Raw genomic sequence first — 17,349 nt, forward strand, 5'->3', positions numbered from 1 at the left:
GAGCCCCTGGCCTATTCACACCACCTTTTGAGAGGGTCCTCCTGCTGAGGGGCTGAGTGGAACGGTGACCAGGGCTTTTCCTGGGAGTTTGGACCCCAAGTTTGAGCCCAGCTTCCCCTCCCATGGGTGAAGTGATCTATCTCCAGCAAGTTAATATAAGGTCTCCTGGTGACAATCATGCTGGCTGAATTATATGAGGGACCAGGTGGGCACCAGATGGAGCAACTAGCGCCCACAATGCCTACCATTGTGGGAGGTTGGAACAGAACACACTTAAGACTCAGGCTCTGGGCGAATAAGACCTTGTTACTGTTGCCCAGCAGGACATGTGAGCAGAGGCTGGAGGACTCGCCTCATTAAGGTTCCAGAGCTAAGTTATTCACTCCCATGGTGTTTTCCTGTAAGAGAGACACAGGGGGGGCTTGGTGGGCTTCAGTTCCCTGCTAGCCCCCATCTAGAGGCCCAACAGCCTCTCCAGCACCCCTCCATCTCAGTGCAACTCCTGGCCTGCCAGGGGCCAGTGTGGCTCACCTGCTTGGTACTCACCTTCTGGGATCTGGAGGGGTGGTGGCGGTGGCAGTGGCAGCAGCAGCAGTGGAGGCAGGCAAGCAGCAGCAGGAGCAACACAGTGCCTAGGGGCAGGACAGGTATCCAGACATGGCCCTCTGCCTAGGACCTGGCATCTGAGGCTGATGAGCCAGAGGCAGAGACCACACTCACCCAGAAAGAGGAGGAAGATAATAAAGGCAGCAATGTCCCAGTTGGACTGGAACGGTTTGTGGCTCTTCAGTTTCCCCAGCACTTCCTCGGCTGTGGACTCCAGCTCCTCCAGGTTGTCCATCTCAGCTGGAGGGTCCTGGGTGTGACCTGCCTTAGCCCCCAACAGGGAGCCCCTTAGAGCCTTGGGCTCCTCTGGGGCTGGGCCACATACAGGCCTCCCACAGTCAGCCCCTTTCACACCAACCCTCTGGGCCCCAGTTCCTGCCTCAGGCTCTCCACTCTACTTGCTCAGCCCTTCTCCCCCACACCGCCGCTGCCCTGCAGCCCCATGCCCAGACCCAACCTGTCTCCGAGCTCCCCAGCCAGGCAGCTCCTAACTCCTGGGAGCACAGGCTGCTTCCTGCTTCCGGATCCACTCCACCTGAGGCCTTGGCAACCAGCCCCACTCTCCCCAGGTCCTGCCAGGGGCTGCCGGAACTCAGGGGAGGGTGGGGCCTGTGTCCCTGCAGGAGGAGGCCACAGGCCAATCAGCCTCCTCATTCCAGGGCTTTTTCACCTTTTCATAGTAGACCACACCAGCAGGCTAAGACAGTGGGTACTAGGCTGCTGTTGACTTCATGAATGAAGGAAAGACAGAAAAAGAAGGGGAAGGGCGGGAAGGAGAAGTTGTGCCCATTCCACCACTTCCTTGGGCAGCTAGGGCACCATACTAGGAGTCTTGAATACTTATTTTATCTGTTCTAACCCTTAAAATAACCCTACGGTTATCTCTCAAATGACCTCTTTCCCCCGAACTTCAGCCTTGAGACCACTAACCCTGCTAGCCCTGACCCTGTCCAGTGAGGCAGCTCTCCTACCTTCTTGCAAAACACAGACATGTCCAGGCCCACTAGGGGCCAGAGACTGCTCCACACTTGAGTTTGGCTGCAAACCAGGAAGATACTTTCTTTTTTTTCTTGTGCTTATGGTCTAGCGGCGGAAAACATTAGCTAATGTTAGGCTATGTACATTACCTGATTATTTCTCAGGGCAAACTTACAGTGGGTATTATTGCTATTCCTATTTTATAGATGTGTAAACTAAGGCCTTGAGAAGCTCAGCAACCGGCTCAAGTCATACTTGTAAAGGATTCATTTCTTTTTGTCGCTGTAACATACTACCACAAACTTGGTAGCTTAAAACAATACAAATTTATTACCTCACAGCTCTGGAGGCTGGAGTCCAAATGGATTGTCAGGGCTCTGTTTCTTCCAGAGGCTCTAGGGGAGAAGCCATTTCTTGCTTTTCCAGCTTCTAGAGGCCACATTCTTTGGTTCATGCCCCAGCCCCCAGCACTTTTAATTTCTGCTTCCATCCTCACATCTTCTCTGACTCTACCTTCCTGCCGTTCTCTTATAAGGAACTCTGTGACTACATTGGCCCCCCAGGATCATCTCCCCAGCAGAATTCTTTTTTTCTTTTTTTTTTAAATGTTTTTTTTTTCATTACTGCTTATCCCTGTTGTACTCCCCTCCCCCCTCAATCACCACAATGTTGTCCACGTCCATGAGTCCTTTTTCCTTTTTGCTTGATCCCTTCAGCCCTGCTCCCCCCTCCACCGCCACCCCCCACACCCCCGCCATTTCCAGCAAAAATCTTAATCACATCTGAAAAAGACCCTTTTGCCACTTAAGGTAATGTATTTACAGGTGCCAGGGATTTGGATGGAATTATCTTTAGGGGACATGATTTTGTTAACCACACCTAGCAAGCAGAAAAACCTAAATCGGGACCCAGCCATTCAGCTTCCAGAGCCCTTGACCATCATGTTATGGGGTTTCTTTTGCTGGGATCCCCATCTTACACCCTACCTTCATTTCCTCTGTCTCATTCTGAGATCTCAGATTCCTATTGTAGAGGGAGGGTAATTTTGAAATGACTGGAATGTTCTCTCACAAAAACGGGGTTAGGAACAGGTATAGCCACTGTGGAAAACAGTCTGCAGTTCCTAGCATTTCCACTCCCAGGTATACACACACGAGAACTGGAAACAAGTGCTCTGAAAGACTTAATACACATTCTTTACGGCCAAAAGGTGGAAACAAGCCAAGTTTGTCTATCAACTGATGAATAGATAAAACGTGGTCTATTCATACGATGGAATATTATTCATAAAAAAGAATGAAGCACTGACACTACAACATGGATGAACCTCAAAAACATGATGCTAAGTAAAAGAGGCTAGTCACAAAGGCCACATATTGTATAATCCCATTTATATGAAATGTCCAAAACAGGCAAATCCTTAGAGACATGAAGTAGTGGTTGCCAAGAGATCAGGGGTGAGGAAGTGAGTGCTTAGTGGTTGTGGGGTTTCTTTTTGGGGTGATTAACATGTCCTGGAACTAAATAGAAGTGGTTTTGCAATATTGTGAATATACAAAAGCTGCTAATCTGTTCACTTTAAAATGGCTAACAATTTTATATTATGTGAATTTTATCTCAGTTTGAAAGAAAAACTGAAGGAAGCCCCAAACTGCAGCCCCTGGCCCTACCCCTTGGCCTGGCTGGGTGGTCAAAAGGCCTACGGTCCCCTCCCCTCCCCACTGGCCCTCATACTGTCCGGACCTCTGGGTGCCTCATTTCTTGTTTGTCGTTCCCATTATGAAAGTGAAACCTCATTAAAGAAAATCTGGGAGACTCCAAGGTGTTAAAAGACAAAACCACCTGTGGAGCCCCCAAAAGAGCAATGATGGAGTTGAGGTTCAGGGAGGTCAAGCCCCCAAGACTTGGACCTGGTCCCAGCTCTTAACACCCACCAGTGTGTGACCTGGAGCAGGATCCTTGACCCCTCTCTGCCTTGATTTCCTCATCTGTAAGATACCTGTGAGAACAGTATCCCCCCTACTCCACTTGTTATGAGGATTGATGAAAATAATCAACATAAAAGTTTCCTTAACACGATGATGTACACTAGAAAACAGGCACTAAGTGGCCGTGTGTTTATCTCAACTTGTGGCTGTGATTCCCTCCAGTTCTTTGTCCTTAGTATACATATGGGCTCACCCGCCCTCCTCACACTGCTCAGACCACTTTACCCTCCACTTCTCCCAGTCAACATAACCAAACTCTTGCAAAATGACTGCGGCTTTCTGCAAACCAGATCCTCCAGTTCACTATGGGTACCCTCTCAGACTTTCCTCCCAACATTTTTCAGAATTCTACATCACTCACATGTGATGGTTTTCCTGGAGAAAGTGCTTTCTCTGCAGCGAGGCTTATTTCCTTTGGAGACATTCCCAGAAGCAGAATGTGCTCCCATTCAAGGTCAGTCCACGTGTCCTCCGCACTCTTTGGTCATCTGCATATAAAGTTCTTATTTGCTTTGATGAGGCCAGCCTTGCCGAATTCTTCAAGAGCTATGGAGTTATAACTTCAGAGATTTTTTTTTTCTGCTGGGAATATAACCAAGTTCAGAGCCGACCCTGTCCCAGTCCTCCTGCCCCAGGCCCTGTCCAGCCCACTCCCAGCCTCCAAGCCTTGAGAGTGAAGGTAAGCCTCTTGTCAGATATGTAGAAGGTGGGGGAGTAGAAGAGTGTGGGTAAAGAGGGACAAAAGGCTGGTTGGGACACAGGACAGCTTGAGTGGATTTATGAGTCCCAATGGACATAGTGGAGTCAGTAAGTAATTTTAATGGCACACAGTCACACCCTTCCCTTTAATTTTCTGTTTGCACAGCTGAAGAGTAGTTGCAACAGAGACCTTATGATCTGCAAAACCTAAAATCTGTATACTATCTGAGAATTATTTATCAACATCTGAGACAGAAGATTGCTTAGGGCTTGCAAATTCAGGTGCCAGGAAACAGGTGAGAAAGAAGTGAGTGAGGTGGACTTGGTATAAGAAACATCAGGGAGACAGTAGGGAGGGGTGAGAACTACAGTATTCCCTCACTTATCACTGGTATTACGTTCTAGACCACCCCCACCCCACCCCCTCGCACGTGATAGATGAAAATCCACAAAATAGGAACCTTACATTTATTTTGGTATTTATATATATTTTAAGGCTTTATAAACCCTTCCCACACACTTATAAACCGTTCCCAGTCCCTTATTAACCTTTCCCACTCCCTTATTAAACTTTTCCGCACTTTTATAAACACTATTATGTTCTTAAACATATTCTACACTCTTAAACCTACGTAACTTTAACAACATACGTACACAGTGCCGCAAAATCCCACGATATAGCAAAAAATCTGCGATAAATAATTAAATATATTTTTTAAAATCCCACGATAAAGTGAGGCCACGATAAGTGAACCACGATATAGAGATGGACTACTGTATGGCAAACCAAAGAGCGCATGGCCCAGCTAAAGAAGGCAGCTTGAGTCAGCTGTGTGTTGGGCCCAGAGTTGCCAGGGTTTGCAATCTCTTAAGATACATTGGAAATCTAGGTGTGTGTGTGAACAAGAAAAGAGGCTGAAGATGAGCACATGGCCTCAGATTTCATCTTTGCCACTTCCTCACTGTGTGACCTTGGTCAACCCCCTTGACTTTCTTATCTATAAACTGGGTGTAGTAACAGCACTTGTTTCATAGGGCTGTGATGATTATTAAACAAGTTCCCCTCCTAGGGCTCCTAGAATAATGTCATGCTCAGACTAAGCACAGGGTAAATACTTGCTAAATTAATGCTTTGATTTTTCAATGCTGCTAATTTAAAACACTGTGGCACCAGCAATGGACAGAGCTAGGTCATAAGTTTGGCAGAGTGGTTAAGGGGCACGAACTTGGAAGCCAGAGAGACTGGCTGAATGAAACCCAACTCTGCCTCTTGTACCATCTAGGTGACCTCGGTCGTTGTGAGGATTACAGCATCGTGTCCGAAAGGGCCTGGAGTAGGAACATACCTGTCTCTTCCCTTGGGCTCTGCTCCCTGCTGCAGAGGAGCCCCCAGTGGGGTCACAGGGAGCAGATGGGGCTCCGATTCTTCAGTTAACTGTCACCCTTACCCCTCCCCCTCACTACAAACACCTGGATCTGCCAGGACGGGGCACCCCCTAAAGCTCCCACAGGAACCCAGGGCCTCCAGGTGCGACACGAGGCTGCTTCTCTCTCTCTGTCCCCCACAGGTCTGGCCCTGGGCTTTGCTGAGGAAGTGTCTGAGAAGAGAGTCTGTCTGGGCCATAGGTGGGTCAGGAGTGGGAGCTGGGCTAGGGGAGGAACAGATCCCTGGGACTGGTTCATATTGGGATGGGAGTTCAGTCTTCCTCCAGAGGCAGCTCCCCAGGGCACCTCTCACCAAACCCTTTGGGCCATGGGGGCTTGGGTGTTAGACAGATTAGGGGGAATAATGTGTGGGAGTGTCTGGAAGCAGAACCAAAGAGGGTTCAAAAATGAGAACTCAGGTAGTCTCCCTCTGGAGCCGCAGCAATCCTCTTTCTCTCCATCTCACCCAGGTGACAGGCATCATTGTACCCTTTGCTCCATGGACCCCCTGAGGCAATCCCCCTCTCCCTGCTCATCAAGGCCCTCCAGCCCCCTGGCCCCACCCTGCAAGATGTTGGGTTACGTGGGCATTGAGGCCGTGCTGGACCAACTGAAGATCAAGGCCATGAAGATGGGTTTTGAATTCAATATCATGGTTGTAGGTGAGTGAGGGACTCACAGGAGGACAGACCAGTGGGCCAGGGCATGTTGCCTTACCTCTTGGGGCCTCTGTCTTCACATCTGTTAAGGGGGCCTATAGAAGTTCCTCACAGGGCTCTTGTGGTTTGAAATCTGGGAAACTGAATTGTTAAAGGACAAAAATCACCCATGAAACCCCAACCAAACCCAAACTGCAGCAAAAGAGGAGGCCGAGGCGGGGAGTGGTAAATGCCTGCACTCAAATCCTGGTCCTAGCCCTAAACTTACCAGCCCACCAGTGTGCGATCTTGGGCACAGTCCCTGACCCCTCTCTGCCTCAGTTTCTTCACTTGGCTTAGCACAGTGCCTGATGTTTAGTAGGTTCTCCACGTGTCAGTTTATCTGGAATTGCTTTTTTACTTATGCACAATTAATTCAGTAGGTCAAGACTATACTTTTAACCAAACAAACTAGATACAACAGGACCCAAAATATCAGAGTGTGTATCACCAACTAAGAGAATTATTCTGTGGCACTGCTGTGTACTAGAAATGTAACATGAGCCACATGTGTAATTTTTAAATTTCCTAGTAGCCACCTTTAAAAAAGTAAAACAGGAGAAATTAATTTTAATCATCTATTTGATTTAACCCAATATGCTCCAAAATGTTATCTCAACATATAATCCCTATAAAAATTATTTGTGAGATCTTTTACGTTCTTTGTCATACCAAGTCTTCAAAACCTGGTTTATACTTTCAATTGAGGGCACATCTCAATTCAGATCTGCCATATTGCCAGTTGCAATAGCAGGTGTGGCTCCTGCATTGGACAGTACAACCCTAAGGACAGTTTCGGTAATACACACAAAGGTGTGTCCTGCATTGTAAAGTAGGATGTTTCCTACTGGGGGACATAGTCCATAGAGTTGGAGAAGCACCTCACACCCCACAGGCAGGATGGGAAAATCTCACCAAGTAGCAAAAGAAGCCAGACACAAAAAAGCACATGCTGGGCAAGTCCCAAAGTCAAGGGCAGGCAGAACTGCACCCTGTTGATAGAAGTCAGGAGAGTGGCTATCCCTGGGGTGCTAGATTAATTAATAGTCACGGAGATGGGACATGAGTGAGCTTGGAGGGAGCTGCATGTTCTGTTTCATGATCTGGTGCTGCATACATGGGTTCTTTAGTTTGTAAAAACTTGTTGAACTCCCCATCAATGGATGAATGAATAAACATAATAAACATAATATTCCATCCAATGGAATATTATCCAGCCATGACAAAGAATGAAGTGGTGATACATACTACAACATGGATGAACTTCGAAACATTAAGCTGAATGAAAGAAGCCAAACACACAAAAAAGTCAAATATTGCATGATTTCATTTATATAAAATATACAGAATAGGTAAATCCATATATACAGAAAGTAGATTAGTGGTTGCTGGTGGCTGGGCAGGAAATGGGAAATGACTACTTTATACTTTAACTGGGGGTGATGAAAATAGAGCGAGTGGTTGCTCATACTATGAATGTACTTAATCTTATAGCATTGTTCACTTTAAATGGTTACTGGTTAATTATTTTATTATATGGATTTTGCCTCAATAAGAAATGGGGTAAGCATTGAGGTGGACACTTAGGGTGGTATGCACTTTTCTATATGTATGTTCTACTTAGAAAATAGTTTACTCTCTAAAAAGATTTATTTAAGAGTTGAGAAACACTGTCTAAAATGTCCACCGTTATTGCTCTCATGCGGTTACTCCCAGGGCAGAGTGGGCTAGGCAAGTCCACAATGGTGAACACGCTGTTCAAGTCCAAGATGTGGAAGTCCACCCCACCGGGCCTGGGGCAGGGGCCGATGCCCCAGACACTGCAGCTGCACTCGGTGACCCATGGTGAGTGAGAGCCCCACCCTCACCCTTATCCCCACCCTGCCCCACCTGGGCCCAATCTCTTCTCCTCCCCACTCTCCCTCCACAGTCATCGAGGAGAAGGGTGTGAAGCTCAAGCTGACTGTGACTGACACACCTGGCTTTGGGGACCAGATCAACAATGACAAGTGGTGGGTCCTTTGGAGCCAGGCCAAGACCTGGTTGCCCCAGTCCCTGCCCCTCCAGCCCCTGGGAAACATCTCAGCCTTGTAACAACTTGGCTGTTGTACCTTTGAGCCTCGGTTTATTTGTATATGTAATGAGTGTACACAACTCTCCCTCCAAGAGCACAGAGAGTCACTATGTAGAGGTTTAAGCTTGCTGGCACACAGTAAGCCCTCAATAAAGATTATGATATAGCAGGGGTTAGAAGCCCACACTCTATGGTCAGGATCCCAGGGTTAGACCATTTTCTAGGTGCCTAACCTAGAACTAGTCACGAAAGCTCTCTGAGCCTCGTTTCCTTCTTTGTAACTTGGAAATGATGACACCCACCTTGCATAGTTGTTCAAGGCTCTCAATGAGACACACACACACACACACACACACACACACACACTCAGGACTGGCTGCATAATTTGTGGGACCCAGTGTGATGAAAATATGGGGCCCCTTGTTTAAAAATTATTAAGAATTATAAGTCCACAACCACAGAACATTCAACCAAGCATGGGCCCTTCTAAGTACAGAGACCTGTGCTCCATTCGCACTCCTGTGAAGCCAACACTGCAAAAGATGCTTTGTTGAGCACTTACTATGTGCAAGCTCTGTTCTAGAACTGGGGACACAGCAACAAACAAAACAGATGAACAACCTTGCCTACATGGAATTTACATTGTCATAGGGGTGAGGGACAGACAGTGGGTGAGCCTGAACTCTATTATCCAAACAGGATGTTTCTGAGAGTGAAAGGGGTACAGAGCTGTAGGAGGTTACAATTTTAAACAGAGCAATCAAGAAAAACATCCAGGAAAAGGTGACATTTGAGCACAGACATCCAAGAGATGAGAGAATAAGCCATGTGGACATAAGGAAACCAGAGTTCAAGGTTGAGGGAGACGTGTGCAAAGGCCCTGAGGTAGGTGGGCTGGTATGTCTAACAGGCCAAGAGCAATAGGGAAAGGAGAGGAGGCAACAGGCAGGAAGAAGTGCTAGGGTGGTATAGGGCCCTGTAGAGCAATGTAAGGTCTTTGGCTTTTGTTCAGTTTCTGGAAGCTGAGCAGAAAAGGGATGTGATCTAACTTCTGCTGTTGGAAGGATCTTCTTGGCTGCTGTTGAAAAAATCCCACAAAGGGAAGGGGCCCAGGGAGAGGAGTTAGGAAATCCTTGCCACAATCAGGCAAAAGTCCATGGTGGTTTGAACCAGGCCAGCAGCAGTTTCTCTTATTTACTGCTCACTTCCCACAACCCAAAGTAGGTGTTCTTATTGTCCCCATTTTATAGACAAGGAAGTTGAGGCCTCAAGTTGAGAATGGCAAGGGGGCCTCTCTAATGATGCAAGGGAATGAGGGTGGGGGAGTGGGGGTGGGGAGCATACTCCAGTGCCCAAGTACCTCAAGTTGTGCAAGACCAAGGGTCCTGTGCCCTCGGTGAACAGGTGGGGCTCCTGGGCACAGTCCTGAGGTCGAGTTCATCTCCCACCCCCAGCTGGGATCCCATCCTGGGCTATATCAACACACAGTATGAGCAGTACCTGCAGGAAGAGATCCTCATCACCCGCCAGCGCCACATCCCCGACACCCGGGTGCACTGCTGTGTGTACTTCGTGCCGCCTACTGGGCACTGGTGAGGTGGCTGGGTCAGCCAGGGCAGAGAGGAGTAGGAGGAGGCAGAGAAGGGGTTCCTAGCATGGGCTGTGGGCTGGCACCCCCTCATTCACACACTTGCTCCTGCCACTGCTACCACCATCATTACCCTGCCTGAGCAGCCTGCGGCCCCTGGACATTGAGTTTCTGAAACGGCTATGCCAGACTGTGAATGTGGTGCCTGTAATCGCCCGGGCAGACAGCCTGACCATTGAGGAGCAAGAGAACTTCAAGCGCAGGGTGATCTGGATGCCTGGGGCAAGGCTGGGGGCGGTGCAGGTGGGGAGGGGGCAGAGTGCATGGGTTGAGCTAAGGTTACCTGCATGTGGTTCCCAGATCCAGCACAACCTGAGGACTCACTGCATCGGTGTGTACCCACAGACATGCTTCGATGAGGACATCAATGACAGGATCCTCAATAGCAAAATCCGGGTAGGAGGCCATGGGAGCAGGGAGGCTAGTGGGACAAAGAGTGATTTTTTTTTCCATTCATTTTTTTCCATCTGAGGATTACAACTAGGGGAAAATTCATATATTTCTAGCAGACATAAATCTCCATCCATCCAAAAACTTAAGGTGAACAAAAAATAGGTAATATCAACAACTCATGAATAAGACAATTATCTGCAAATGTTATATCTGATAAGGGACTTGTATCCTGATTATTTAAAGATCTCTTACAAATCAACAATAAAATACAACCCAGTTTAAGAATGGGCAAAGGATCTTGGATAGACATTTCCCCAAGGAATTTACAAGACTGGCTATTAAGCATATGAAAAGATAGTCAACATTATAAGGAAAATGCAAATCAAAAGCACCAGACACTTCATCCCCACAGCCAATAACAAATGTTAGTGAAGATGTAGAAAAACTGAAAGTTTCACACATTGCCTGGTGGGAATGTCAAATGGAAAAGTCTGACAGTTCTTCAAAAGATTAAACACTAAGTTACCACACAACCCAGTAATTTCTCTCCCAAAAGAAATAAAAATCTATGTCCACACAAATGTTCATAGTAGAATTATTCATAACAACCCAAATGTCCATTAATTTGTGAATGGATAAACAAAAGTGGTCTTCTACACAGTGGAATATTATGGCCATAAAAAAAAATTTTTTTTTTTAAAGAATGAATTTCAGCCCTGGCTGGTATGGCTCAGTGGACTGAATGCTGGCCTGTGAACCAAAAGGCCACTGGTTCGATTCCCAGTCAGGGCATATGCCTGTGTTGTGGGCCAGGTTCCTAGTTGGGGGTGTGTGAGAGGCAACCCATCAATGTTCTCTCACAAATCGATGTTTCTCCCCCTTTTTTTCTCCCCTCCCCTCTCTCTAAACATAAATCAATAAAATCTTTTTAAAAAGAATGAATTTCTGATAGATGGTACAACAAGGATAAATCTTGAAAACATGATGCTCAGTGAAAGAAGCCAGACATAAAAGGTCACATATTGAATGATTCCATTATATGGGATGTCCAGAACAGACAAATCTGTAGAGACAGAAAGTAGATTAGTGTTTGCCAGGGGGCAGAGGGCAGGATGAATAGGGAATGACTGCTAAAGAAAGAATAGAGGGTTTCTTTTAGGGGGTGATAGAAAATCTCTGGAATTAGATTGTGGTGATGGTTGCACAATCTTATGAATATACTAAAAGCCACTGGACTGTACCACAAAAGGTGAATGTTACAGCATGTGATTTATATTTCAATAAAGCTGTTACAAAAAATAGAGGAAAATAGCTCACATCTTCATATTCTCTGAATTAACTGAATTCCAACTCCAAGCCCCCAAGCTGCTATTCTTACGGTGCATTCAGTGTCAGTCTACCTGGAGCCAGCAAAACACCTGGGTGTGGCCTGGGGCCCATCATCTATAGACACCAGGCCTCAACTCCCTCCCCAAGGGACCCTGCTAACCTACACAGTGCTTTTGCTTGGATTAGAAAAAGGCAACAGCTACTTCACAGTTGGGGGCCTACCCTTGATTTCAGCCCTGCACAGCCTCACGTCCAGTTGTGTCTGCGCACTACACAAACCGCACATCAATACATGGAGGCCCTGCTTCCCATCTGATGCCCAATTTCTCTGCACTTTTCCTCTTTCCCCTCCCCACTGGGGCAATGAAGAGGATTTCTTGTGAAAGAGTCAAAGCACCATGTCCTTCACCAACTCTGCATTCTGTCTGGAGGCAGGCAAAGACAGCAGTCTGGCCACAGCTGGAACAGAGGTAGGGGGAATACAAATTAAAAACTCAATAAATCATCCAACATAACATTTATTGAAGGTTTAGTTACTACCAGCTGGCACACAATAAATATGCAACAAATAGTTATTATTAGCATCAATATTATCTGCTATTATAAATTAATTTTAGAAATAAAAACAAGCCCATAAACAGCACTTTGGAGTTTACAAGTTTGAATCTCCTCTTCCTGCCAGGAGCAAGTAAACAACTAGCATTTATGACAGTTTAGCAAACTTTTTTTTTTAATTTATTGATTTGAGAGAGAGAGAGGAGGGGTAGGGGTAGAGAGAGAGAAAAACATCGATTTGTTGTTCCACTTATTGATGCATTCATTGGTTGATTCTTTTTTGTTGTTATTTTTTAATACGCTTTATTGATTATGCTGTTACGGTTGTCTCAATTTCTTTTCCCTTTGTTCCCCTCCACCCAGTGACCCGCCTCCCTGCAGTTGTCCCCCCCACTTAGTCCATGACCATTGATTGTGCAAATAGTTCTTCTCAACATCTTCCTGTCTACTCCACTTCCTCCTACTATGCTTCTTAATTCCTGTACTATCTCCCACCCTTTCCCTCTTCCCGCTCCCTGCTGACCTCTGCCCAATATGTTTCCCAGACCTATAATTCTTTTCCCACTCTCATTGCCTACTTAGTTTGCCTTTGTTTCGATTCCCTAGCTTCTGTTGTTGGTTGTTGTGATACAGTTTTCATTTTAATGTTCATAGTTTTGATCCTCTTTCTCCTAAACAAGTCCCTTTAACATTTCATATAACAGTGGTTTGGATCTGATGAACTCCTTCAGTTTTACTTTGTCCTGGAAGCACTTTCTCTGCCCTTCTATTCTGAATGACAGCTTCACTGGTTAGAGTAATCGTGGTTGTAGGTTTTGCTTTTCATTCCTTTGAAGATTTCTTGCCAGTCCCTTCTTGCCTGAAGGGTTTCTTTTGATAAATCAGCTGATAGTCTTATTGGGACCCCTTTGTATGTAATTCTCTTCTCTCTTGCTGCTTTTAAGATTCTCTCTTTATTCTTAATTTTTAACATTTTGATTATAATGTGTCTTGGTGTGGTTCTCCCTGGGTCCAGTGTTTTTTGGAACTCTCTGTGCTTCCTGGACCTGTAAGTCTATTTCCTTCCCCAGGTTAGGGACGTTTTGCTTCATTATTTTATCACATAATTTTCCAATTTCTAGTTGTTCTTCTTCACCTTCTGGCAACCCTGTGATTCGGATGTTGACCCGCTTATAGCTTTCCTGTAGGTTTCTGAGCCTCTCCTCATTTTCCTCACTTTTCATTTCCTCTTTCTGCACTGGTTGACTGTTTGTTCCTTCCCTATGTCCCTATTTGTTGATCTGATCCCTAGTTTTCTTTCTCTCACCACTAGTGTCGTATGTGTTTTTGTTCATTTCAGCAGGACTAGCCTTCATTCCTTCCCCATCTTGTTTAAGATCTGCTGTTAGGTCTGTAAGCATTTTTATAACCAAAGCTCTGAACTGTGCCTCAGAAAGATTTCCTATCTGCTGCTTTGTTAGATTAGATATTTGCTGTCTGGTCAGCTGCATCACCAGGATCTCTATCATGATCTGTGCCATCCTGACAGTTTTGTGTTTACCTTTGCTTCCTGGACGGGGCTGTCACACCTCCTACACTTTAGGGGGCAGAGCCCCGTGCACTCATCACAACCGGGAGACCCTTCTCACCACGCTGTGGCATTTTCTGTGGGGGTCAGGGTCCAACGCTGATTCCTGCTATTCACTCTCTGCTGAGAGACCAGGAGCCTCCTCCTCCATACCCACTCCCTCCGGGTCTCACAGTCCAAGGCAATGGGGGTCTGTCTTCCCTGGCATTGGAATCACAAGCTGATGGGTCTGGTCTGCAGCCAGAGGTGCTCCCGAGGCACTGGTCACCTCCCTTTAAATATAGGTGTCTGTGCTTACTGCCGTGCTGCCGCCATCACCACTGCTGCCACCACCGCCAGCACAGCTTGACTTCTCCATCCTGGCTTCACCCCTCCTACCTGTCTGGACGAGCATCACTTCTTTAAAACTTCATACGTTGCACTTCCATTTATTTTATGGAACTTCTGGTTATTTCTGGTTTTGCGGTAGTTGTATTCCTTCTTAGGTGTGGAGGGAGATGGAGAGTGTCACTCTAGGCCTCCATCTTGGCTGGAAGTCCCATTGGTTGATTCTTGTATGTGCCCTGACCACAGATCAAACCCGCAACCTTGGCATATCAGGATGACACGCTAACCAGCTGAGCTACCTGGGCAGGGCCAGGATTTAGAAGACATTTTTGTGACAGGCCAGGTGACAGTAAATACAGGGTGGGGCAAAAGTAGGTTTACAGTTGTGAGTACATGAAACACAGTTTATCCTTGTATTATTATTTATTAATTATTGTATTATTTTCCATAAGAACAACTATAAACCTACTTTTTCCCCACCCTGCATTTTAGACTGTAGGCCAAGCAGTCTCTGTTGCAATTATTCAGCTTTGCTGTGATTGCATGAAAACCACATAGACAAGAGTAACTGAATTGACATAGCTATGTGCTGATAAACTTTACAGAAGAAAATAGGAGGTGGGCTGAGTTGGCCTGTGAACTATAGGTGGCCAATGCCTGGTTTACAAAGTTGTCATGGTAATCTTTGAATGTGGTTACTGTTCCTGTTTCATAGGTAAGGTAAGAAATTACGTTAGCAAGATTTTAGTAACGTGGCTATTAGTAACGACACAGTTTGCAAGGGTTACTCTGCTAACCCTTAGTAATGCTAAGCACTTTCCAAACCTTCACAAAACTGTGTCATTACTATTAAGGCTCTCATTCTACAGATGAGGAAACTGAGGCACTGATTTGACTTCGCACCTTCTAACTCATTAGATAGCTCTTGCTCCTTCTACCACTTTCTCTCCCCATAAAGGACAGCACCCCCTTAGAATCTTCTCTCTCCACCTGCCTGGTGGGGCCAACCCTCCGGTCTTGTCCCCTCCCTGAAGGACCGGATTCCCTTTGCTGTAGTCGGGGCTGACAGAGAGCACCTGGTGAACGGGAAGTGTGTGTTGGGCCGGAAGACGAAGTGGGGCATCATTGAAGGTCAGTGCAAGTATTTGGGGAGGACACAAGTGAGAATGGGTTAGAAACCAAGGCACATTCTATTGTCTTTGGAATACTTAGCACCAATCACAGGGTCCCAGTGACTAAGTTCACAGCCAAGGAACAGAGAGACCTGAGATCAAGCCCCTCTAGGCAGCTGGAAGGCTTCAGGAAAGTTATTGACTTTATGGGCCTTAGTTTCCTCACAGCAAATGGGCATGACGGTAACAGCAACTTCATAGGGTGGTTGGAAGGGGCAGAGCCACCACTTTGGACAGTGCCCAGCACCCAGAAGGTGTCCTTTTGTGCACCAGAATTTATTGAGGGGCCTACTATGTGCCAGGCATTTTATGTGCAGCTCCTAAGGAGGAGAGAGTGAAAGTAGGACCAATAGGGTCCTGTCCCCTAGAGCCGGCAAGACAATGTCAGGTGGGAGAAGTACAATGAAGGAAGTATGTGGGGTTGGGGAGGGGTGCTACCTGAGAGAGCAGAGGAGGGCTCTGCTGAGGGTAAGACCAGAAAGTAAAGAGGCAGTAGTCAAAGCCTGAGCTCCCGATTTATCAATATAATTATTTAAAGTAGAATATAGTATGTTATCTTATGTACATACTGTATTATGTATATACCATATATAATATAATGTATACATATGGTATATATATGGCATAATATAGATATGATAATAGTCATTTTTAAGTATATAATCATAAATGATCAGTGGATTCATTAATTTAACAACTATTTGTAAGAGCCACCTGTACCAGGCACTGGGGACACAGCAATGAATGAATGAATGAATGAATGAATGAATGAATCAAGAATGGGAGGTGGCCTAGCTGGTGTGGCTCAGTGGATTGAGCGCTGGCCTATGAACCAAAGGGTTGCCAGTTTGATTCCCAGTCAGGGCACATGCCTGGGTTGTGGGCCAGGTCTCCAACTGGGGGCATGTGAGAGGCAACCACACATTGATGTTTCTTTCCTGCTCTTTCTCCCTTCCCCTCTCTCTAAAAATAAATGAATAAAATCTTAAAAAAAAAAAAAAGAACAGGAGGTGGGATAAAATAGAGAAAGGGTGGTAGTGGGTACCAGGTGTTGTGTAGCATACAGTGGGCACTTACTTGGTGCTTGGTACCCTATCTTGCAGTGGAGAATATGGCGCACTGTGAGTTCCCCCTCCTGAGAGAACTGCTCATTCGGTGAGAGTGCAGGGAGCCCAGGGGCTGTGGTAGGCCTGGGGGTCATAGTGGTCAGCCCAAGCTGACCTGCCATCCATCTCCCAGCTCCCACCTCCAGGACCTGAAGGACATCACCCACAACGTCCACTATGAGAACTACCGTGTCTGCAGACTCAACAAAAGCCACATGCTGCCCCATGGGCGTGGCTGGGTGAACCTGGCCCCCACACCCACCAGCCCCCTGGCTACTCCTGGGCCCTCGAAGGTTCGCCAATGGGTCCACAACAATTCCACAGAGGAGTACTGAGCACAGGCACGCCCTAGGCTCCTAGGATTCCCTAAGTGCTCAGCAGCCCCCCAACACACACCTGTGTACTAGAGCATGTATTAATTAAAGGTGGACATTGCTTTTTATGAAAAGCTGTGCTTTGGGGAAAAAAAAGTTTTGCAAATGACTTCTTTGAGCTATCCTCAATAAAAGAATGGTTCTTTTTTAAGTAACAGCATGAGACTCCAGGCCCCGGGGAGTTGTGAAGACCTTAGAGAGCATGCCTTGATGACCAGACCCTCTGCCCCAGGACCAAAGTCAAGTTCTAAATCAAACTGCCTTCCATCCTGACCCTCCCTCCTGGCCCAGGGCCAGGCCCACGTGTCATAAACACACCCATCTTTGACCATCTTCCCTCAACTCTCTGTCCCTGCCCCGAGCCGACCAGCACATTGAAAAACAGCTTCAACTTCAGAGTCTGGCAAAGC

The 17,349-nt window shown here is 46.5% G+C and overlaps 2 protein-coding genes across 4 annotated transcripts; one reads left to right on the plus strand and one right to left on the minus strand.

Annotated features, from left to right (window-relative positions):
• Positions 1-286: 286 nt before the first annotated feature.
• SMIM22 (small integral membrane protein 22) lies at positions 287-1,195 on the minus strand. Of its 2 annotated transcripts, none has more exons than XM_090277078.1 (4): positions 1,064-1,195; positions 721-867; positions 547-632; positions 287-398 (listed from the first exon to the last, which is right to left on the minus strand). In XM_090277078.1, the coding sequence occupies exons 2-4, from the start codon at positions 839-841 to the stop codon at positions 357-359; spliced, it is 249 nt and encodes an 82-aa protein (XP_090133204.1). In that variant the 5' UTR covers positions 842-867; positions 1,064-1,195; the 3' UTR covers positions 287-356. The 2 variants fall into 2 exon arrangements, with proteins under 2 accessions (XP_090133204.1, XP_090133203.1); XM_090277077.1 differs by having other exon boundaries at positions 532-632.
• Positions 1,196-5,845: 4,650 nt separating this feature from the next.
• On the plus strand, positions 5,846-17,043 carry SEPTIN12 (septin 12). Of its 2 annotated transcripts, XM_090277080.1 has the most exons (10): positions 5,846-5,897; positions 6,167-6,358; positions 8,111-8,239; positions 8,325-8,406; positions 9,923-10,060; positions 10,203-10,320; positions 10,417-10,512; positions 15,322-15,418; positions 16,563-16,614; positions 16,699-17,043. In XM_090277080.1, the coding sequence occupies exons 2-10, from the start codon at positions 6,196-6,198 to the stop codon at positions 16,898-16,900; spliced, it is 1,077 nt and encodes a 358-aa protein (XP_090133206.1). In that variant the 5' UTR covers positions 5,846-5,897; positions 6,167-6,195; the 3' UTR covers positions 16,901-17,043. The 2 variants fall into 2 exon arrangements, with proteins under 2 accessions (XP_090133206.1, XP_090133205.1); XM_090277079.1 differs by lacking the exon at positions 9,923-10,060.
• Positions 17,044-17,349: the final 306 nt, after the last annotated feature.

This window comes from Furipterus horrens, unplaced genomic scaffold, assembly GCF_987537825.1.
Source record: "Furipterus horrens unplaced genomic scaffold, mFurHor1.1.pri manual_scaffold_5, whole genome shotgun sequence".
In the NCBI taxonomy this organism is placed as follows: Eukaryota; Metazoa; Chordata; class Mammalia; order Chiroptera; family Furipteridae; genus Furipterus; species Furipterus horrens.